The sequence below is a fragment of the Dermacentor andersoni genome, chromosome 3 (genome assembly GCF_023375885.2).
Source record: "Dermacentor andersoni chromosome 3, qqDerAnde1_hic_scaffold, whole genome shotgun sequence".
Taxonomy (NCBI): Eukaryota; Metazoa; Arthropoda; class Arachnida; order Ixodida; family Ixodidae; genus Dermacentor; species Dermacentor andersoni.
This window is the reverse complement of record NC_092816.1, coordinates 42,115,376-42,139,168: the sequence shown is the minus strand read 5'-3', so window position 1 is coordinate 42,139,168 and position 23,793 is coordinate 42,115,376. Positions and strand designations below refer to the sequence as shown.

General features: G+C 46.7%; 2 protein-coding genes across 2 annotated transcripts in view; both read right to left on the bottom strand.

Moving 5' to 3' along the window:
- Positions 1 to 7,086, bottom strand: part of LOC126516938 (TBC1 domain family member 10B-like) — a 34,687-nt gene extending 27,601 nt beyond the window's left edge. The window contains exons 1-2 of the mRNA XM_050167021.3: positions 6,530 to 7,086; positions 988 to 1,272 (exon numbers count right to left, since the gene is read on the bottom strand). Of these exons, the coding sequence (XP_050022978.1) occupies positions 988 to 1,211 (224 nt within the window). The 5' untranslated portion in view covers positions 1,212 to 1,272; positions 6,530 to 7,086. The remainder of the gene's footprint in view (positions 1 to 987; positions 1,273 to 6,529) is intronic.
- A 1,797-nt stretch (positions 7,087 to 8,883) lies between these two features.
- Positions 8,884 to 23,793, bottom strand: part of LOC126516865 (uncharacterized) — a 65,266-nt gene continuing 50,356 nt past the window's right edge. Inside the window, exon 3 of the mRNA XM_050166955.3 lies at positions 8,884 to 23,489. Within this exon, the coding sequence (XP_050022912.1) occupies positions 21,659 to 23,446 (1,788 nt within the window). The 5' untranslated portion in view covers positions 23,447 to 23,489 and the 3' untranslated portion in view covers positions 8,884 to 21,658. The remainder of the gene's footprint in view (positions 23,490 to 23,793) is intronic.

Below are 23,793 nucleotides of genomic sequence, written 5' to 3'. Positions count from 1 at the left end.
GGCTTTAAGCATTGATGTTTAGGGTTGTAAATCACAACCTAATGTACGTGCAGAACACCATACCAGTGCAGAGCTTACGCTGCTTGGTGAATCAAGGTAGTGATGATAAATGATAAGGTGATAATAAGTGAAATGAAATTAATTTTATTTTGTAATACCTTACAGGCCTCAAGAAAGGTCATGGGAAACGGAAGCAAAGCGGTGAAAATTAAAACGCAATGAAAAGTGCGACACAAAACAAGCAAAGAAAACGTAATGATGCATTTGACGAAAATGGCAAAGCTAGAGACAAATCAACACTTTTGTAGTACAAAATGAAGTGGTGATACATTGTGCACAAACATTGCATGATTGGAACTTCAATGAAAGATGTGTGTGTGTGTGTGCGTGCATGTGTGTGTCGCAATTTCTGATAACATGACAGTTTCATGACAGCGAACAGTTTAAGAAATTAGGAGGGAATACACTTCATTGAGACAATTTAGTGTGTGTGTGTGTGTGTGCGTGCATGTGTGTGTCGCAATTTCTGATAACATGAAAGTTTTATGACAGCGAACAGTTTAAGAAATTAGGAGGGAATACACTTCATTGAGACAATTTAGTTGCTTGCTACGTATGAACACCAGACAGAGCGTTGCAATGCATGCACCAATTTAGGGAAAATCGGTGAACAGCATGTCGGTTAGAGGGTCAAACCAGCACCCAGCACCATGAAAAAAATAATAATAATAAACAGCCATGCAAGGGTAAAACCGGTTAGGAGGCAACCCTGTGTAGCTCACACAAAAAAGGAAAGAAAGACAACTAAACAAACAAGAAGAGGAAATAGAAGATGTCTGAGGTCTCGTGTCACTCGCAAACAAACAAAAAATGTGCTACAAACAAGATGCCAAATCAGTTTTCTTTTAAAAAGGCAAGGAGGGCGCCAAGAGCCTAGTTGCATAGGGACGCACAAGCACACAGATAGAGAGAGAAGAAAGCACTCACAGATTGGGCTGAGTGTACTGCGATCCACCCAGGAAGCCGTACTTGTCAGGGACAGCCTCGGAGGGGGCCTCGGAGCTGAGTGAGCCATTGCGCGGCCGGCAGCCCACCAGGCTCGTGGCTGTGCTGTCCATGGTGATGTCGCTGCCTGCATCCTCATCCTCCTCTCCTCCCCAGCCACCCCATCGGGTTCCCTCCTCCTCGCCCAAGGGCCCACTGCTGGCCATGAAGTGTCACCACCAATCAGCTCAGCCCTGTACACCTGCTGCCCCTGGGGTGTTGTGCCATCTACAAGAAGCCAGTACAGTTCCTGCTGGTGTCACACAACTTCATGCTTGCAATTTTGTATGCTGATAAATCATGCCACCCCCTTCCCCTCCAATAAATGCCGAGACAGCTCCCAAAAGGCACAGAGGCTTGAACTAGAAAGCGTCACCGAAGTCGTTCAAACCCTTCCTTGGAATAGTTCGGCAATATTAAAGCAGCATGAACATCATCTAAGGTGCAAAGTAATTTACATAAACAAAGAGTGCCAAAAGGGGTTCTGTGTAAAAGCGTCGGCTGAAATACAAGTATTGAAAACACTCTACATGTTCTTGAAAAACATTTACAGCAAGCAGCATGCCTTAATTTCTTGACTCTCTCAGTGGTGTTTGTCTCATATTTCCTTAGTGCACCATGGTTGGTATTCGGGTGAGTTGGCGAGCAGTGGAAAGAACGGTTGCAGACAAGAAAGGCTTGTGTCACCTTTTCTTGTCCTTGTCCGTTTCTTATGGTGCTACATGACGACTGTAATCCAATTCACACTACAAATACTTACAACAAAAATTTGACTGTACAGAAAGCACTTATTATAAAGCAAGGTGCCAGAAATGTCCCTACAATAAGCCCTTGTGGTGTTTTCTTTCTTCGTCACCGAAATATTTTTATCTCCTTTCAGCAGATAGGCTTTCTACGTGATTGTAGTTTTCATTGGCAATTGTCCGCAAATGTGAATAGTGAAACGAGCCACCTGTGATGTTGGGCGTGTTAGCCTAGCGACATGGTGTTGCTTGCTTATCCGAGAAAGTGTGCAATAAAAGCTTTGGAGCTTCATCGCAGCCCTAAAATATACTCATTCTTTTTGACATTGATAAAAACAGCATTGCTGAAATCCGAATACATTCGAGAAGACTGAATGATTCCTTTAACATGGTCTCCCAAGACTGAGCTGTATTTATTTCTAGCTGCCAGTACCAACGTTAACAGTGACATCTCAACACAATCAAGCAACAGAACATTTTCTCACTTTTTTTGTGTAAGCTCATTCTACTTAACCACAGAACTCTCTCCTCAACAACCCAGCTTCAAGATATCTTTAATATCACCACATGGCCAAACTGTTTCAAACATCCCCCTTTTACCTTGGCAGCGATGTACACAACCGTGGCAATTTGGCAGGAGCAATCATTCTGAAATCAGTTTCACACACAGACTTCAGCCTCCCCTTTATAGCCAGCTGGTTCTTTCTTTTTGGTGCTTCTTTAAGAGAACTGTCTTGGCTACACAAGGCATTGCTGATCATACAACTGTCACATACACTTGTTCGTTCGACTTAATGAACTGGTATATACTGCAGTTGCAGAGAATTCCCTGAAGTACCCTCCAGAACCTACCATCCTTCCTGAATCCTGGCTACCCAGTTTCCTAGTTTTTAATTTTGCAGGTGCTTCAGCTTATTTTTTTTCTTGCAGGCTGTCAGTATATTCACACTGTTAGCATTTAGTTCAACTTTTGTCATGTTTTGGAGCCTATGGTTGCTCTTTTCTCTCCGAAATGATCCTTATCCCGATTCACAGACAGGTGGTCTTTGCATGTGTGTGTGAGACAGAGGGAAGGAAGGAGAGTAAGAAAAAGTGTTACGTGTTAATTGCCTCTCTCTCCATGCTACTTTTATCCACTGCTGAACCAGCTTAGGCCTCAGTACTGTTGTGTGATGAAGTCTTGATATGTGCAATATCAATATGCAATATCAATATGCAATATGAATATCATATTGAATTCCCATTGCCTTCACATATGCCACTCATTATGTTGCAAACCATATGGTATCTTAGCTAATGCAGGCATCGAAACCTATTTTCTTTATACGTTGCCCTTAGCACTTCAACACTGCATCCACTATTTGCATTTGGTATTTCACCTAAAAAAGTTATCTGCATAAAGGTAATTTCATAGCGTTTTCCTCAAACCATTACCATGCAAAATAAGAAACAGTTTAGAGAAGAACCACCATATTGCAAATCACAACGCCTTTATTTTTGCCAAGTCCAATAGGAAACCTTCATACATGCTTCCCTGTATGTTTTCTTTATCAGCAGTGCATACTTATCTGGAGAGCTCTTTCCTATAAGGTTTTCTCCGACATAGGAAACCACTTTTGGAAGGCAGTGGGAATGAAAATACAACATAGATGTGCTAGCTAATGCCACAAGGTCAAAAGATATGCCAAGAAAATTTAGTTTGTATAGAAATGGCAACGTGGCCAAGAGGTGACGAGCACACTACATGCCATTGTTGCAGTGTTTGCTATCCTCTAGCCTTCACGTGGCAATTGTGATGTCAGCCTCACTGATAACCCTGACGCGCATGCTTTCGTTGCTCTCTTGTATGGCAATCAGGATGAGCAGTAGCTGTGAGTTAACTTTATTGTCTATTTTGTTCATTTCTTTTTGCCTCTCACACCCAAAAGAACAGTGTACACATGTGTGTACCTTTTTAAATTCTTTTCCTGCCACATAGAATATGTCAATAGCTGTACTAATGAAGCACTGCATAGCAAGTTAATGATCACGCTGCCTGTAACAATAATTTGCCAGCTCTGAGCTCCCAGGATTTTGCTAACCTTGACCACCGCAGTGGTAGGCACTACAGCCAACACTTCTGAAAACTGATAAAGCTAATCTCTGAGGGCCAAGTTGCGTCATGCAAGCTTTCAGACCATAGAAAAAGATGCGCGGTTAACATGTTCTCACAAAGCTGAAATCGCGCAAGTCGAAGTGAAGATACGCATAAATAGCAGACAACAAAACGTAACTGCGGGCACAGTTAAAGAATGGGCAGAAATAACAGAAAGTAAACAGAATAGTTTACATAACGGTCAAGTGTATTATCAGTGCAGCATCACTAATTGACTCAGTTTGATGCCATACTGCAGGACAGCAGTGCATAACACTTGAGTCAAACACATGATCTGATCAGAGTGGCGTCATGGCACCACCTCAAGCAGCTTCTGTTGGCCCGCCAACAGCAATTGATATAAAAAAACAATATAATGAAGGCACTGTCCCATTATCAGATTTGATCAGTCATGATGCAATTAGCCTGATATCAAGACACAAGTTTGATGCACATCTTTTAGAAGCTAATAAACTATGCACATGCTAAAACAGCATGCAAACTATAATGCATAGTGGCAACTGCATGCGATGCAGCAATGGCGATGACACAGTAGCCCAAGAAAACATTTAGAAGTACAGCAACAAGTGAACAGAGCTGCACTGCAGATAAGAATGTAAGTGAGCAGACCAATCAAACGCTAGCAGCCTGGTGCTCTGACCTAAACTGTGACAAACCTTGACCTATTGGTGCAAGCTGTAAGTACACTGTTTTGTCACCAACCCTATCACTACACTGTGTAGCTGATTCTCGATAATGTGTTCCTAGCCTTGGTAGCTTCAGTGTTCTGTGTCTGTTTTATGTCCATTGAGCAGTTACATTATGTATCCAGTCGTTACAGTTTGATGCTGCCTCTTGTATGCTAAATGACTATCAGCATCCATCTGTTTTGTGCAGCACATTCATAAGAATGAGGTAATTATTTACTGAATTCAAGAAGAAAAAAAAAGAAACAGTGTTGCTTAGGGTATGCAGCAAGCCCAGCCCTTGACACTAGTTGCATGCAAGCCACAGAACGAATAAGAAAAACAATTATTGTACAGTACAAGCTGAACAAGAAAGTACCAGCAGCTTTCTACAACAATAACTTATTACACTAAATGCTTCGTAGACTATCTGCACAAATATGCTGTGCTTCTATTTCCTACCTTACAAAAAGCAGCATGACAATAATTCTGAGAAGTTTCTTCCATATTTTAAACAACCTGAAGCTATTTCATGTGCATGTCAGACAAGCATGCATCTGGTCACCAAAAGGAGCAGGACCTTAAGAAAGAAGAGGGGGGGGGGGGGGGGCATGAACTTGCATGTGCTGGTTGACCAGGCTGACATTTATAAATTAAAAAAAAAAAGAATCGGGAGGTCTAGGTGGCTATTTAAGAAAATAAATGTGTGTATGCTATTCAGACTGGAGAGGCAGTCCAGGCATGTGCTTATAATAGCTGCAACTATTATAAGTGTCATGGGCCTGACACTTCCCGTACACCTCTTAATTTGTGAGAGTTGCCCTGCTACTTTCGCTAAATGCAGCTGCATACAAAAATCAATAAATTAAATAAACACAGACAAAAAAGACACTCAAAATAACTACAACAGCATATATGTACGCCCTGTGTAGTGAACAGAAATATCACCTAACGACAGTCACCTGTTGAATGCTCTAATATCGTAGTACCGTATTTCGTATTTCAAAAGGATAACGTAAAACTCTAGGTAGGAGTTCTATGACTCCGCAAGTACACCTCGAATACGACGTGCCTGGTGATTGCTTACGTTTCGCTATTCGTCGCGCCTCTCTGGCGTTTTATCAACCGCGATGACCGTTATCCGTTCTTCCGAGCAATCATTGTGCAAAATGGCAATTCCTTTCGCGTGGCGGGCAGGTTTCGCATAACCGATGCAACGGCGAAGCAGATTTTCGCCGTGGAATAACTAGAGCAGAACGTTATGAGGGAAAGTGTACCGTCCGCCCGTGCAGAACAAACGATATCGAGCGCGAGATTGCCATAAGGTGCTGCAAGTGGTAAACAATGAAAAACCAGACTGACGTCATTATTTACCGCTTCCTCTAAACACACGTTAGTCAGGTTCAACACATGCCACCGCGCGTTTGCGCGAGGAGTATCGACAGCGCCGCGCTTCTTATTTTGCTTTTGACATCGAAAACTGTCGACAGGCCGACACAGCTGCTTGAAGCGGCGCCGTGACGCCTCCCCGATCAGATCGGATGTCCAGCCCAGGTGTCACGAACTGCCGTCCTGCCGGGCGGCGTCGGATTGAGTCAACTAGCGACATAGTTGTGTAGCAAACAACACTCGAACTGCTTGACCAACTTGGGCAAAAGGAAGTCGGCATGTTTAACATTTCGAGCACGCTGTCGAGCAGATGTTTACACGACCGAAGATTTATTCAAGCATCCGTGCATTGGTGATGTCACTGAACCTGATCAGAGCAATCTTAATCAGAAGTCAACGATGGCCCCAAAAAACGTGTCCGGAAGCAAGGTTCACAGTTACTTTCCTACTACACCCTGTACTGCGAACTAACGGTGTTTGTTGTTGAGGAGCGGCACTCGGGAGCGGAACACAGATATTAAGAAGCTACTTACATAGTTGGGCGGCCGCTTCTTCTACAAAACCATATGCTGAGACCTGAAGTCACTAATTTAGCAAAACTAACTTCCGTGAACTACTCCGGACGGACAAATAAGCACGGATGATCCACTTAAGCAGAAAACAAAAAACGACAACAAAGCGAAACAGGGTGATGCACTGGCGATTGAGATGTGGACACTTACAAGAGTCTGTAGTGAATCGTGGCGCAAGAAAGAAATCGCCACAAAAGTGCTTTAAAATACTTAAATACTATTTTTTTATTTTTAAACATTGGTTATTAGGTACCGTGTTTTTTTTTTGTACTACACACTTGCGAATTTAAACGAACAGTTAAACTGGCGCCAAGTTCAAAACTTCACCTTTGGTACCATACCTTTTGGTATTGGTGAGGCGTAAAAAGCAAAGCTGTTGAGTAGTCAGCCGATGAGCGCAAAGAAACAAGTGTGATTACTTTACTGTTAGATGCGCGCTGACCCTGCCTTTTTCGGGAACTTCTGACTTAGCTGCACGAACTTGGCGAGCTGGCAGTTACGAGAATTTCAGCTATGTATTATTACCAGTCAGAGATTCAGGTTGCGCGTTGTGAAACAGGACCTCCTAGCCATTGCGTAGCCAGAATACTTATTTCGAAAGGGAGGTGGTGCACCCTTTGACCAGGGACGGAGTTTGGTGAGAAAGTCGGGAGCACGGGTGGGGAGGGGTCCGTCGGGTACTTGGCGGGTCACGTGCCCGGTATGTATACACCCTGACCACGCGACTGCTCACGGAAAAAGTATGCCACTACTCAGGGCAGTTGGTTCTTTATTCTATGTCAGGGCTTAAAAGTCACTCTTCAGAGCATTTCTTTACTTACACTTACACACACACACACACACACACAAAAGCGAAGCGTTGAATCACAGGATCGAGCAGTGAAGCAGGTCAAGACAAAGAACAGGAGGAGGTAGGAAAAATACCAAGATTTTACTGACGTTTCGGCGAGGGCTGGGAACTTCCTTCGAAACGGGAGCATTCCGCAAAGAAACTGCCGCACGTGAAGGGCAATCAGTGAGAATTTTTCTGAAGACTAAACATGGAATCGAGAGCGACAGTATAAAAAATTGTCCGGCGATTGCAATAATCCCTAATGCGAAATTTGAGCGAAGCAGATCTATGCGTGCTTTCATTCCGCGATACATTGGCTGACGCGGACAATCTGTCTCGCGCGGCACGTTGCAAACGGAGCAAAGCGCGACACGATCGAGTGCCTCACTAAACTGGAGATCGCGAAAGAAAACGCGTGGGTGACGAGTGTACGCGATTCATAGCCGCCGCCTGACAGCTCTACGGGCGCTACTCTGGCGCCATATCGTAGCCATCGTCGCCACACTGCGCTTTTTTATGCGAAGCATACTAGCCGCACAACCAGCTCTTTCTTGCTGCGCCGCGCGCGGCCGCGTAGCTACCATATGACGTCATAACAGCTGCAAAAGCGGAGGCTCAACTCGTGCGCTCGCTTGCGGCCGCGTAGCTACATAGCCGGGTCGCGCAGCCGGGTCTCAGCTCGTGCGCTCGCCTGCATGAGTTGTTTCTTCGTCTAGCCGAACCAAATATAGCCAAGCGACAGCAGTTCACCAGGCTAAACAGTGGTTCAACAACTAAAATAAAAGCTAGTATGCTTCGCATCCTGGGCTTAACCTTAGCTAAGCCACAGCAAGTTTTTTTTCACGCTTTCACCTTCCTCCTTCGCTGTGTTCGTTCGCTTAGAGCTGCGCCCTAACAGAAAGGAACGCATACGCGCTGTCATGACTGTGGGATGGCACTCTGTGATATTGGGTCGTCAACTTTTCGTTCACTTTATTGGCGCTGAAAATGGCAACGTCAAGCAGTGTAGTGAAGCCAACTTTCTCTAGAATTAAAGTTGCATGGATGTTCTGCAAACAAATGTTCCGAGTGCGTGACGGGCATTATTTTAATGCACCGATTCAAACAAGCACTTATGGCATTTTCAAAAACGTTTTTTTTTATATATATATATAGAACTTGGCAGGTAAAGGGTTAAAGATATGCAAACAAACAAGTCCAGCTGCAACACAGAACACTCTAAGTTGCCTTGCTCCATTGACCTCAGACACTACAACAATATATTTTATGATTTTGCACCTACTTACCTACAAAAGTGGATAAAATGCATGTGACTTTCGTATAACACAGTAATCGTAACATAATTTAAAGCTTTGGAGGAAGCATGGGCGGCTGCCCCTTGCCTCTCCCTAAGGCCGCCCCTGTCCAACATCTAGCTACCCAACTTCCTACGCGCAGTGTCTGTGAACCTAGACAAACGAATAAGCAAACACAGACAAGCCTGTTCCAGACTTCAACTAAAAAAAAGTTTATTCGAAATGAGTTTTTTTTTTTCCGCGTGGAAGGAAGAGGGATGGGGAGACTATGAGAACAGCCAAAGAGTCGCGTGGGGAGGGCAAAAAGTTATCGAGCGGCAACATCAAAGCACACAAACGACAAAAGTGTAGAGATGGAGGGCAGCGGCACAGGCAGCTCGCCCCACCACCATCCCGCCTCGATCATGAACATGGCAGGGACTGGGGCGGGCGAGCAGCCAGCTCTTCGGCGGTTTGCGGGAGCGCGGCAGCCAAACCAAAGCATGTCATATCACCAATACCACACTGGGCAGCAACTTCAAACAGAGCACGCACGACGTCGATGCCCTTGACAACTGGCGGCAACTTCACACATTTGAGCCCACCACCGGCGGACCTTGCGGCAACCGAATGTGCGCGTGCAACTGTCTAGAAGACGGGCGCATGCCCAGCAAAGCAAGCAGGGCTATCCCCCCAACCTCCACCAGTGTCGTGGTCTGGGAAACCGGGGGTGAGCAGCGACCACGTGATATCTGTCAAAACCTTCGCGCAGCCCCACTCATAACGTCACAACAGTCTAAAAACCTACATCTCTGTGTAAACAAGCATTTGTTATGGGTTTCACAGCTGCTAATGAGGTAGCAGCAGCAGCAATGTAAATGCTCAAAAAAAAAAAGAAAGAAAGAAAGAACAGCTGGGGCTGCAAAATGGTGAGCTTCGACACGTGCTTGGAACTGCAAGCTTTGGATACATAGGGCTATTATGTCAGCCAGATAAATCATTTGGTACAGATAGGTGCCTGCAGATGTTGCAACATGACAATCTGCATCAACATTTTCCATTGCAAGGGAAAGGTAGCTAGCTACTCGAACTACTGCTGTTGTGGCGTCTACATGATGTGATTGCCCTAGCTGCTGTCAGTTGCAAGTGGTGTGTAAGCTAAAATTTTCACTGTGGAAGAAAAAAGAAACACGAGACAAAGAAATTGCCAATAATTTTTTTTAAATGGCGTAACGTACTTCCACGCAGTAGCAGAGGCAGCAATTCGCCATGGTGAATAGCATATTTATAGAAAGACAGTTCTGGCCTGACAAGGCTGAGCCTCATTTAGGGTTTTAAGGATCAGGTGATGACTGTGTACCATAGACGTGCAGGTACCCTAACTATTGACGACTGTGAGTGAAAAATCATTCCTCATCCCATCGAGTTCCCAGGCCATGACACTGCAGGGGGTAAAACAGGTGGCATAATGCAGGCAAAAACAAAAGGAGGCACTGGTAGACCAGAGAGGTGCAATGGGAACACGATTCCAGGCAGAAGGGCAGCAAAATGAAATTCCTGTTCTCGCTTTAACACACTCTCGCATTCTTTTTTTTCTTCTAAATATGCTCCTCCACTGCTGTGTAAAGAAAGCACGCAAAAATAAAAGGGGGGGAAGAGGGTCGAGACATAACGAGATTCGATCACACATCGACAAGTACCAACGCACCGGGGTCACAGGTTTCTTTTGCACGCACCGTTACTTTGAAAAAACTGCTTCTCTTGTCGCACATGGTCACGCACAACAAACTCAGCCATCACAACAACAAAATAAACATGGAGCGTTCTCAAAAAAGATATGCAAGTTGGCAGAGAAAGATAGAATGCAATGTCAGAGAGAAAGCCGCGCTCAATAAGTTGAGAAGAGAGGCAACCACATTACACAGAGCCTAGAGAGACGGGATTCACACGGTACACAAGTAGCAAGCAAGTAGAAGAACTGGGGCACGGCTAGGCCGCTTGCACGCATCACATAAAAACCCCATCGCCCTCTTTTGAGAAGGAGCGACCACGGGAGAAAAAAAAGAGAGAGAACGCCTCTTTTTTTCATTTTAATTTGCAAAAAACCAAAAAGCGGAAAACGTTCATTCCCCCTTTAGTGTGAACTTCGTTTTCCCGCTTCAATTGGTTGGTTTTTTTTTTTTTCATCACAGTCTTCTTCTTGCTTGGTGGCGGGCCATCCGAAAACACCTGCCTGTTTTGTTTTTGTTTCTGACAGTAGCATTGCATATTTCCCACACATACAGACACACACACATACACACACCGTTGGGCCATAGGCGGCAGATGCTGCATTGCTCGATGAAGAGCCGTGTGCAGCGACATGCGCACACTTTCCACTCGTTACATTCAAAGTGTCTTATTTTTCATGCATCCTTCTTGCAGCCTATTGTCTGCTACACCAACGTACACTTGGCGCATGACAAAGGTTGCAATATGTTACCTATGCCTCTAACCGACATGCCTAAGGGCACTCTAGTAAAAATACAAGCATCTTTACAAACAACCATATTCTCTTTTTTTTATCCGGTGGGATTCATTCCACAAGCAAGACGAGCGTTTCAGAAACTCTAAGGGAAAAAGAAGAGTGAGAGAGTAAACTTGGGACTAAATTCGGGTAAAGAATAATAAGAGAGTTTCTGAAATGGCAGACGCAGGCAAGGTGCGACTTCGTTAAGCTGGTTGAGCATTCCTTGGGGAGGGCTGCATGAGACATAGGGAAAAACAAGAATGTAAACACGCACACCACATTGCACGGCAAAATGAAGACACACATGGTGGGTGTTTTCATGTGCTCATGTCTCCATCTGTTCAGCACTTCAGTCCAAAGAAAAAGTACATAGGCAGCTTGCTAAAGGACTTCAGCAGAGCTGAAAAATGGTGTCGGCAACACTGTGCATGTTTTAGACTCCCAAGCTTGGCTTGGGGGCCTCTCATACGTTGGGCTGACATTGCATGCCAACTTTGCAGCCGCTGCGTCTGCCATTTCTAAAGCTCCCTATCTAACCAGCAGCAGGTGAAGGAATTGGCAGGACTACAGCCACTTTTCTGTGGCATTTTCAAACACTAAACCTGCTGAGAGAAAAAGGAAGAGTGTCTTTAGATAAAGCATAGTTTCAATACAATATTTAAGGAGTTAAGAAGCTCTAGGCGAGACCGACCTTATCAGTTTCAACTCGCTGATTTACTTCTTTCTTGGCACATTGGTCGAAGTCACGCCGGCTTCTGAGCGAGCTGGTGTTTTCTACAAAAAAAAAAAAGCTTTACCATGCCTATGCAGTGCGAGTTACCACTAAAATAGAAAGAAAAGAATAAAGCAAATGAGAAATTGTTGTCCAAGGCAACGAGCTACTACGGATGCACAGTAAACATTTGTTTTTAGCACGCTTGTCACACATTCTATCCACTCTCAGCACAACAGGCTCAGACAAGACAAAAATGCATCAGTGTTCACGTTGTCTGCAGACTCGTCCAGTCGGCCACCACAAGTAAATACGAAAACGTAAGAGATCAAAAATGGGCTAGTGACTGCCCAAAGGGGAAAAACAAAAGAAAGGGTGGTGGTAAAAAAGATAAAAAAATAAAGCAAAAAAAGAACATACAGGAGACTAAGAAGAGGGCGATCCGCGAGGATCGGTCGGAGAATCAACGCATCGTCGCAAGACTAGATTGCAGTCTCTCCTCCTTCGAGACGCACCTTTCTACCACTTTATACCCTGCATAGTTTCATCAAAAGATGCCGGGGAAAAAAAAAAAGAAACTGTTTATGACCACTTGCAATAATTGACTGAGCAGTGTACGAAAAAAAAAGGGGGGGGGGGTTCCTCTCCAAAGAAAAGAGGGGGAGTTAGGAAGGAAGCAGCAGTTTTGCTGGAATGAATCGCGAGCAGCCCCCATTCGTTCTACAGAACACAATCACTGGCGACCAGCTAGGCACGACACCTCACTGCTTTTAGGAAATACTATCTTGTACATCACTGACTGAAATGCGAGAAAAAAAAATAAAAAGCTCTGCAGGGCTGCTGCGGCTATCACAGAATCTGGCTCGATAGGAACTGCCGAACCAAGAAGAAACAGAGGGCCAACTCTTGTTGCTTTGCTCTTATCTTTTTTTAACACTTCGAACTTAGGTTAAAGAAATGTGTCTAATATTACTGCATATCATAAGATGAAAAACAAAAATGAGAAAGCATGTGCCAAAAGAAAACATCGAAATTAAAGATACACAAAAAGTCTGCACCATGCAGTAAGGGAGAGACAGGATCAAAAAGGTGGACGACAAACTGAGACAATTTCGATGACCAATTTAAGAGCTCATGTATGATAAAGTATACTGCCAAATAAAAGTTCAGCCATAATTCTATCAAATGCCCCTGGAGAGCCAAACGACTTGAGTATCTATTCATTTCCAAAGGTAATGGTGTCGCTTAAAAAAAAGAAAAAATGCAATGCACCTATTACCACTAGCAACAAGGACTGCATTTCATTATCTGGAACATTAGTAGCACATAATCTGTTTTAGACAGATTCTGTGCTGAATTACAGGGATTCTTTTCTCATCCTCAACATGCAAAGCTTCCTCGAGAAAAACCACAAGGCGAAGAATGAACTGAAATCCAAACTCGGTGGCGACTGTGCACATTATTACTCTGCAGACCACAACGATGACAACTTCTACGAGAACTACTACTGACAGTACACTTTTTCATTTTTTGTTTCGTTTTCCTTCTTTGAGAAGACCACCGGGCCGGACAGACGGGCAACATGCGCTGCTAACGCAGCAGTCCCCTACACACACATTTCTTGACGGACGACACACCTTCATAAAAGAGAAGACAGTCACGGTGAGAAGAACTTGAAAGAAAAAAAGCGAGAGTGGGAAGGGAAACCAAAGGAGGAAGCCTAGTCTTACTAGGACATCCACCCAACAACCATGTCAACATAAAAAAAAGAAAGACAGCTGTACTTAGGGGAAAAAAGAAACCACATGTATATATATGAAAGACAGTGAACAAACACTCTTGACACAATGCTTCGTCGTAGCGCGAACTCGCAGTTCACACACATAATCTTGTAGCCCCCTCTTCTTCTTTTTCGTCTTCTCCTTCCACCTCCGTTTTTCCCCCGCCCCATATCCGTTTTGCACAGTTGCCGGATCGCCGTGTCCCACGTACGTATACAAAGAATCCAGTGCCCTCCTACTCCCGTGGGGAAGGAGGGCAGCACGTCACCGGCACGAGAGTTCCAGCTCGTGATGACCCCCAAATGGTGGCCAACAAGTCCCACATGCCACTATTGCAGCACTCAACACCACTGTCCACTCTTGTTGCTTTTGTCAACGTCGTCTGCAAGGCGATATCTTCCGTCGTACGGAGCAGCGTTGCCGCCCGCAGGAACCGCGTCTGACAAAAACGTTGCCGTGTGTGTTGCCCTCTTCGCTGGCAAGTGCTCACATACGCACACACCACTGCTTGAATGCATGCACATGATCAAGGACCGCCCGGCACACACATGGGCGGGTATTGCATTTCACTGACTCGCGAGCCCTATCCTGCAATGCGGACATGTTAGCTCATTTTTTTTGTTTAATCTTGTGCCTCTCCTTTTCCTCACAGGTTCTTGACATTGGAAAAGGGAGAAAGGGAGGGAGAACGTGTAAAACAATATGCTGGTTTATTACTAAAACAGTAAATAATGTCGGCGACAGTGTCGTGCCGCCACCTACCTACTATCTCCCTCGTGACACCTCGGCAGCAAAGCATGCCTGGTAAAACCACTGACGTATGGCCCGCCCATCCAACAAACGCGCCTAGCCCATGACGGGCAAAGTTTATTCATTATAGTATCCCTCTTGACAAATGCTGCACAAACACCGGAATGACCCCACAAGCAAAATAATCGCAACATCACCTTTCGCTGCTTCACTGGGTCACACAAGAAAAGAAAACTGGAAAAAATGTGCTGCAACAAGTGCAGCGTTTCCAACACTACACGTACACCAACGAGCGATCAAAATGAAAACAAGGATTATAAAAAATGCACCACGGCAAAATTTTCAAAAAGGAAAACAGAAAGGGCTGAATGACATCAGAGAACAAGAATGCAGTAAGGACAAACGGCACGAGACACTGAGGAGAGAATTTTCAATGAGCCTGCGATCGTGCGTGTCGCCACAAAATTGGCGCTGGGTAATTGGTGGGCATGCAGAGCCCAAGCAGCAAGCATAGAAAACATTCGCACGTCATGTTCAATCGAAGTCGCTGGTGGTAAGTGTTTGAAATGTTGGGCGCCGCCTGTCGGGGAGGACCCACATATTGATGACAAGTGAAGAGGAGGGCTCTGCGAGACACCAGCCGAACACAGAATGCGCAGACCCATTGAAAGTTCGTCTCTTTACAACTAAAACACGCATTTCGAGAAAAAATAAAGTCCACCTATACCTTGAAAGTTGCTTTCATGCATGCACTAGGCAAGCAACGTGCACGTTCCACTCTCCGGGAGCTGACGCAGCTATGGGCAGCTGCGAGGCGCAACTGGATCATCCGACAGGCAGCGCAATAGACGACTTCGCTTGAAATTAACCGAGAGGACTCACATCAGTATAAGCTCGTGCGTGCTTTCTACACTTTGCATCCTCAGCTCACGGTGTTCTGTGAGCATTTTTTGCATTCTAAAAAATTTTCTCCATCACGGCCCAGCTGGAGAGTTCCACGTGCAAACGTGCTTCCGTAGTGCGGACATGAAGGAGGGATTACAGAAAGCAAAAAACAACTTTCAGAACAGTGCCAACACTGTTCCCTCAACTTTGTACTGCTTCTCTCACGTAACCTTGGCCCACAATTAGGAATCGTGGAAAAAAACGCGCGAAGGGGGGGGGGGAGGGGGGAATATGTACGATACACCGGTAACGTCGGAAGGAAGGAAGGGAGGTTTTGAAAAGATGACAGCTTTGCTGTGCTAAGCCACCGCGCGCCCGGCGGAGAAGCACAACTAAACCATTTCATCATTATCATCAAAAGACGTCGCCTCCTCCCTTCCGCACCGTGCGACATCACAGGAGGACACACTACACAAATCACAAGTGACGTGACAGGTGTTCACAAATGTGCCGTAATGCTCTCCGAGAAAAGTCCATGCAAGTCAAAGTCAACTGCTGTTCCATGCTTTTTGGCAGACCTGCCATGAATAACATATACGCGGCATACGGTGCTGAAACTATGGCCCTTTACGCATTTGAATGCCTCACCAGTTTCGTTCGGAGGAACTAACTCCTGGATAAATTGCTACGGGCAGTTTTCGGCACACAGCGCTGTTACACTTTCTGCTGCATAAATTGTGTCTGGGGAGATGGAGCACCTGATGCGGTGCCGCCAGGCACGAACTGGGCATACTAAAGAAAGGCAACCCTGTACAGTTTATGCCAACACAGATACAGTCTAATGTCAAGTAAATGCATCATATGATAAGTTTCAACTAACTAAACTCATGGCCTTTTTCAAAGCTTTCCTATTTTAAAATGACATTTAGAGCTGGTAAATTATTTAACTCTTTAACAACCAAGCCTGAGCTGTAGACATCCTAGCATTTTGTACCAATATCGCCAAGGACGAGTTGTACTTGTCCAGGTCACAGGCTTCTTTGGCTTTGCTTGCCGGAGACGAATCATCGAGTCAGTTTGCATCGGGCATTTGAGTCTCGGCACTTGAACATATTCCTTGATGCTTTTGATTCCTTTCATTCTCATATTCTCAGATATTTAGGCTCGAACCTTAGATGTGAACCTTACATGCCGAACCTTACAGTCTCTTAAACAGACTTCTTAATATCTTGAGACAATATAAAAGGAACTGCACGTATAATACATTTATCGAATTCAGACATGATGCACAATAATTTGCTAGAAGGGAACACAGCATACTCTGTAAACTTTTTAATGAAAGAACTTAGGAGTTTAGAGGGGTAAATTTCAGTCATATAGAAATGTCTATAACAGAGATTAATCAATGTTCCCACTCAGTCCACGTTAAACTGACTCCAGCCTTGTATGACTGAGGCAGTTTGCGCCTTTCAACAAAACAATTACAGTTCTATAAATGCAGCAGTAGTATTTGGGAGCATTGTGGTGCCATGCCAACTAGGCACATATTGCAGTAAATGCAAACCTAAATGAGCAATGTTTGCCTTAGTTCTAAAGATAGTAAATTTTGCCAACAAGCTAGCATATTTCATAAATCTTTAGAATTTTCTGATACACAAGTTAATACATTCTTGGGGTATCCTTCGTTACGTAAAAAGAAGTGTCTTCGATGAAGGAGAGTAATTAATGCACATGCCCCCGTAGGCCTTTCCAGAAATTTGGCTTGACATACTTTAACAATGAAAAAACAATAAGATCTCACCCCTATTCAATACCCTACAGATGCGAGTATCAATATAGCTAGCAAGTTCATATTTGTGCTATCGCCTAGACAACTGGCCATACTAAACTTTCTTGTGGCTGGATATTCGCCAATTATTGGATACAATACAAGTAGAAACCTCTCCGACAGAGCCCAATTCTGAAGCACATTTCTTTTTCGGTAAGTGCAAGTAGCATTGCAAGCTGAGCTCTTAAGAAGCTTCTCAAATGAAAAGTTCTTCATGTGCGAATACAGCAGCACTGCTGAGACAGCCAATGCCGGCACCAAGGCTCACTTTTAAAACACAGAAGCAAAAGGACAGAACTTTCTAATATTAAATTTGTATTTCTTTAACTTTTACCCCAAAAGCTTGTAAAAATACTTCAAAGAATGCTGGGTGCTACTGAATGATGTGAAAGCGAATAAAAGTGGAATACATTGTTTTTGTTGTTTGCTTCAACATGCCACGCTGGCTTTCCTTGCACCAATACTTAGATATTGTTAAAGCTAGCTATTTTAAGAAAGATATTTAAGTTTAGCTAGCTTCAATGCTACATTTCTGGAATACTAGATAGTAAGGTCTCACAGCAAGCGAAGCCTTAGTAAGCGCCGTAAATAAACACGGATGGCGACACCACCTTTGAAATCCTCGCATAAACTCCTTACACCCTCGTGGATTCCACAGGCATCTACTCCTGGCTAATTAAATGCTTGTACACAAAGAGGATTACACTTCATACGAAAGTAAGCAATGATTCAACCTGGAATCTTTTGGCAAGTTCTTCCAGCACGTAACCTGGCCGTACGCGTGAAAATAACTTGAAATGCACGACGCTGCACTGACATTGTTGGCATTACCGTTCGGGCGCCAAATTTAAGATGAAAAATCTTGCCTCCGATCTCCCCCGATTTCGTGTTTCACCATTTAGTGTTGGTTTAATGCAGCAACAGTGCTGGTTCCGGGTGCAAACTTTTTACCTCCTGCCTGGTTTCATTAATGCTTCCTCCCCACTAAACAGTGGTCGATCTCCAACAAATCTCAGTACTCTTGCAAGCCAATTTCATTTTCTATGACGAGCTTGAACCGTGCAGGTCATTCAACTTAAGTCCTCGGCATTCGGGACCACTCTCAGTCCAAAGAAGTGCCGCTGGATCAGTACGGGGGAAGATAGCACATGATGACAGAATTACGCATTTCCCATATTGCACGGACAGCTGTGATTACTTGGAACGAGTTTTCGCGTGATGACGGTCAGTAAGCAGGCATGAAGAGAAGCAAATCGAAACCTAATCAGGAAAATAGAATGAAACTGTGAAAGTAAATGCGTACACAAGGCCAAGGAAACTCAAGATGAGTGTCAAATGGAAAAGTAATTGAGAAGACAGAATACAAAGGAGCCTGTAGGAGACAATGCTACAGGGGGTGAGCAATGATGGACACGTTCGCGACAACATAGATCAAGAAATGCACCATTCACAGCCAATAACTGCCTCTAGATGATCTTGACCTCTCTAAAAAAAAAAACTGTATTTTAAGACTCGCACTTACTGTGTTCATTAAAACTTTCACATGCTATTTCACTTGTTCTGTTTTCATGCCTAGGCTAGATACTCTACCAAAACAGAAAAAAAAAAATGCTTGGCTGATAAACAAAAAGTGGAGATGGAAGCTTCCAGCTACTTCACTAGCCCCCACACCGATAACCTGGATGTAGATTGGGCCAAATTTCAATGGCACAGATAAGCCATGCAAGAGATGTGAGACATAAATATACTAAAGAATAAACAACTATTAGAATGACTAAATCTCCAAGAATTGTCTCCTACAAAGAATAGGGTAGGGATTTTAAAAGCAAACAAAAGAAGTGAAGCACACTGTGACATAGATGAGAAGACTGACAATGGGCCACATAAAACAATGAGATGTAATCTATATGTAAATATATATAATATATATGTATATATCTTACGATACTATTTTTTTTTTCTTTTGATCTTCGCCACTTCTCTTTTTTTTTTTTTCCCAATAAGCACACCGACAGTGACATGTACGGGACATTGAATTCAGCTACGACGGGAGACATGGTCAAAACACGGCAGTAATTTTTTCATCACGCCATGTGAGATTTGAAGAGAATGATGGATAAAAAAATAAGCTAATAAAAAAAAATATAGGGGAAGCAGCAGTGGTGCCACGAAGTGACAACCGTAATGAACGAAACCTGTATGTACATAAGACAAGGAAACAGAAAAAAACGCCACCACTGTAAAACGGCAGCAACAAAGAAAGCGAGAGCTGAGCTATAAAGGCGGGGGGAAAAAAAGTCTGTGCCATGACTTGTGAGATCCAAAAGTACGTATGCAGGACACAACGAGAAATGTGAGAGAGCACCATATCGAGAGCATCTGGAGACCAGAAAAACTCCAGGGGGCTAAAAAAGACCAAAACAAACAAAATAAGAGGAAAAGAAGAAGGGGAACAAGGTGGCGCATCTTGAGTGTCCAAGAAGAAAACCAAAATGAGAAAACAGCATGTGAGACTCTGAGAATCAAGGGTCAAAGTGAACAAAGTGGCAAAGTGGGGGCAAAGTTAACAAAAGGCCAAAGTGACTTGACGGATAGTGATGCAGTAAGAGGTAATTCTTACATGCAAGAATCAAGTGATAAAGGTGATGAAGCAGGTGCAGATAACGAACGGAAAAAGCGCTGCAGCTCGGAAGTTATTGCGACAGCGCCAGAGCAGACAGCAAAGTGACGTGACGTGACAGTGGCACAGAGTGAATACGTGCTTGAGAACCGAGGCCAACAAATCGAGGTCAAGCCAGTTGTGTGTGGCAAACAGCACCTTCAGCAGTGTCGCAAAGATGCAACGTACTTCCAGATACTAAAATGTTACAGTTTTATGGTACACGGTAATAACCATTTTATTTTCCAACTATGGGACAACCTCTGCATATATACAGCCTTTGCAGTGTCTGCTTGAATAGTTGCAGGAATAAAGTGATTCTACTCTATAGAGACTGGATTGCGCACTGTTTGTGCACTGCGTTTAGTGCCAATGTATGCTGCACCAGTTATAATCCCGAGATGGCTGCGTAGATCAGTAAAGAGCATATTGTACCATCTATAGACCAGCTCCAGGAAGTCGGCTACTTCAATTGCTTGGCAAATGAGGCTTTAACAGTTCTCTCCCCTCCGTATGCTCAGAACATAGCAATGGCTCCACCATGTGCATGTTCTAGTATTTAGAACACACATAGCACATTCTGCGGCATATGTATCCAAGTGACTCAACGCCTAAGAACTTTCCACATGTGTCCATCGCTGGAACACGCCTACAGGTCATCCACTATCATGTTCTACAAACTAAAAACAAGTAGTGGCTTCATGTGTAACAACCTGGAGGGAACGCATCAGAAACGGGGGACTGCCTAGGTATGAATGTTTGCCCTTCCTAGAAGCCGCTTACTGCTAAAGGTTGTGCTGTTTTGCCACACACAAGTTCTGACTGCAACAGATGACGGGTTATGATAGTAAAATGAAAGACGGGGAGGCTAACAAGGTTGAGTGTACCCTGGCACCTTTTGAAAAATATAGGCAACATGAGTGTAGAAGGGTGGACAATGTTGTGACAGTGAAGAGAAGAGAAAACGATCACAGACACCTTTTTTTTTGTTTGTTTGTTCTGCCCACATACACACAACACCTCGCGGCTCGCGACTCGGTTGTGCTGGACAGAGAGACAAGACGGAGCACCCCTTTTAATGTCACGGTAGGTCGGCGCTTGTACGGCGAAAAAGAGAACGGAGCCTAATTAATTTGGCAAGTGTTTTACAAAATCAACACTAGTAATGAATGATTCAGTGATTGAAAGCCAGGTATCCAACACCCCTAGCCAAAAATTGATTGCCCCGCTGTGTGGTTCTAGAAGTGTTTTGCCCCTAAGCTCCTGTGCAAAAAAGCTCTCTGCCTGTAGTATGAGACCCATAAAAAATTGGGGCAGGCCGGGCATGCTCCCCTCGTGGTTTATCACCAGAGGATATCCTTGAAAGTAATTGAGACCCTCGCACCATATAGTGAGCGTGTTGACGGTTGAGACTCGGGTTAGGTAGGAAAAACGGGACAGGAGCACATAGCGTGAGCTTGTAGACGTTGCAGCAGACAGACTGCTGTGCCCACACGCACATAAGAGAGAAGAACGCAGTGGAGAACCCGAGGGCAAGTCAAACAACTGAGCACTGAGAAAAGAAACAGAGGAATAAAAGAAGGACAGGTACAAAGAAGTGAGAGGAGGGCACACTGCAGCAGTATGTACAGTTGTTGTAGTGGTGGTGGGCAGGGTGCCAAGCAGTGGCTGCAGCACGAGGGCCAAGGAAGAGAGAAACCCTGGTCCGAAGAAGAGTGCGGGCAGGAGTTGGGGGAGGTGTGGCGATTGTTGTTGAGCAGGGCTGGCCGCGCACGCCCTCCGGGGCGTGAATGGGGTGGGGGGGCGCAGAGGGCGAACGCGGCGCAGGCTTCTTGTGTGTCCTCGTCACGACCCGGCTCCTCACTCGAGCAGCTGCGAGAAGTCCGGGTTGGCCGGCGAGTGGAACGAGTCGCCCCCGCTAGGATTCCCAGTGGAGCCCAGGTGCTGCGGCGCCTTGTCGTCAGGCGACGCGGCGCCGCTGTGCGGCTGGTGCTGCGGTGAGCCGGCGCCGAGAAGGGCAAGCCGCGATGCCAGCGGAGGGTGGTGCAACGACGACGGGTAAGGAGGCGCCTGGAACCCGCCGTCGTAGTGGCGCGGGTGCACCAGCCAGCGTGGCGAGTGCGGCGGCGGAGGCGCCGGCGTCGGCGGCGCCGAGTAGAAAGGCCGCGGCGGGTCAGGCCCGCCGGCTCCACTGGGAGGACCGGGCGATGCGTCTTCGGAAGGCCCGCGGCGCAGGTCGGGGCTGAGCGGTGTCGGGGGACCGCTGCCCCGCACGGGCGACTTGTCTCCGCCAGGGTGCGGCTTGGGCGACGACGTGCCCTGTTGCTGCTGGGCAGACGTGGAGGCGAGTGAGGCAAAGGCTGCGGCGGCGGCGGCCAAGTGAGGCCGGTGAAGGAGACCCCCGGTGACAGCCTGGGTGGCGCGCGAGCCCCGCGAGCCGTAGCGGCGGGGCGGCAGCTGTCCCGTGTGACGCTGCATGTGCGTCTTGAGGTTCCCCTTCTGGGAGAACGTTTTGCCGCAGAGAGTACACGGAAAACGGTCCTCCTTGTTGTGCGTGCGCATGTGCGTCTGCATGTTGCCCTTCTGCGAGAAGCACTTGCCGCAGACGCCGCACGCGAAGGGCTTCTCCTTCGTGTGCACGCTCCGCACGTGGGTTTTCAGGTTTCCTTTCTGGGTAAAGCGTTTCCCGCACGCCTCGCAGCCAAAGTCCTTCTCGCCCGTATGGATCTTCATGTGCGTGTCCACGTTACCCTTCTGCGTAAAGCTCTTGCCGCACACCTGGCAGGAGTAGGGCTTCTCGCCCGTGTGGATCATCATGTGCGTCTTCAGGTTGCCCTTCTGGGTGAAGTACTTGTGGCACACCGGGCACAGGAACTGCTTGGTGGGCGGTGGGCGCGGCCGGGGCGCACCCCCGTGGCCCCCCGCTGCGCCCCCGTGGTGCGCCCCCCCGTGGTGGTGGTGGTGCCCGTGGCCGTTGGTGCGCTCCAGCAGCGACGCCGGCGTCAGCGCCGCCTGTTGCTGCTGCTGCTGCTGCTGCTGCTGTTGCTGCTGCGGCTGCTGTCCTGGCGGCGGCTGCTGCGCCGAGGCCGAAGAGCCCAGCAGCGGTCCCCCGCCCTTGCGCTCGGCCGGGCCGCCCAGGGCCGAGGCGGCCCCGAGGGGAGGCGGCCCGCCCCCCACTCCCGGCGGCCCTACCGGTCCGCCCCCGTGCGACGGCCGCGGCTGCTGCTGGTCGCGCAGCGTGTTGCAGATGGTCAGGTACTTGTGGCACAGGTCGCACGGGTACGGCTTGTCCTTGGCGTCCGGGTGCGGGCACTTGTGGTGGTGTTCGGCGGCGGCGCCCAGCGAGGACATCTTCTCCAGGTAGGAGGACGCGGCGGCCAGCTGCGAGATGCCCGTGCCGAAGTGGAGCGGGTTCTTCTTCAGGAACAGGTTGGTCAGGCTCGCCTGGTAGCCCGGCGGCCAGCTCTTCTGGCTGAGCGCCGCCGGCGGCCCGACCCACGAGTAGGCGCCGTTCTGCATCGGGGCCCCCGGACCGCCGCCGCCACCACCGCCGCTGCTCGTCGGCGGGGCCCCGTAGCAGTCGCCGCCGCCGACGCCGCCGACGCCCGACGGCGGCTGGCCCCCGCCGCCGCTGCTGCCCAGCGGCATGCGCCGCTCCAGGGGAAGCTCCAGGGTTCAGCCGGGACGGCGCCTGCGCGGGGCGAGAGGAGAGGTCACGCGACGGCCCTCGAAACGCGTCGTCTGGTCGAGACGTCGGGGCCAGTCAGTCAGTCAGTCAATCAATCAATCAATCAATCAATCAATCAATCAATCAATCAATCAATCAATCAATGTTGTTAAAAGCAATGTTCAGTTCGATTGCAACGTGGCATCGTCTCGCCGTTAGTAACAGCCTAATGACACAGGCTGGTCGCTTATCCATAATGACAGGGATGGGACAAGAAGCAGCTGCAGAGGAGGCGGGCTCGAGCGCCGGAAAGGTAGGAGGACAGGAC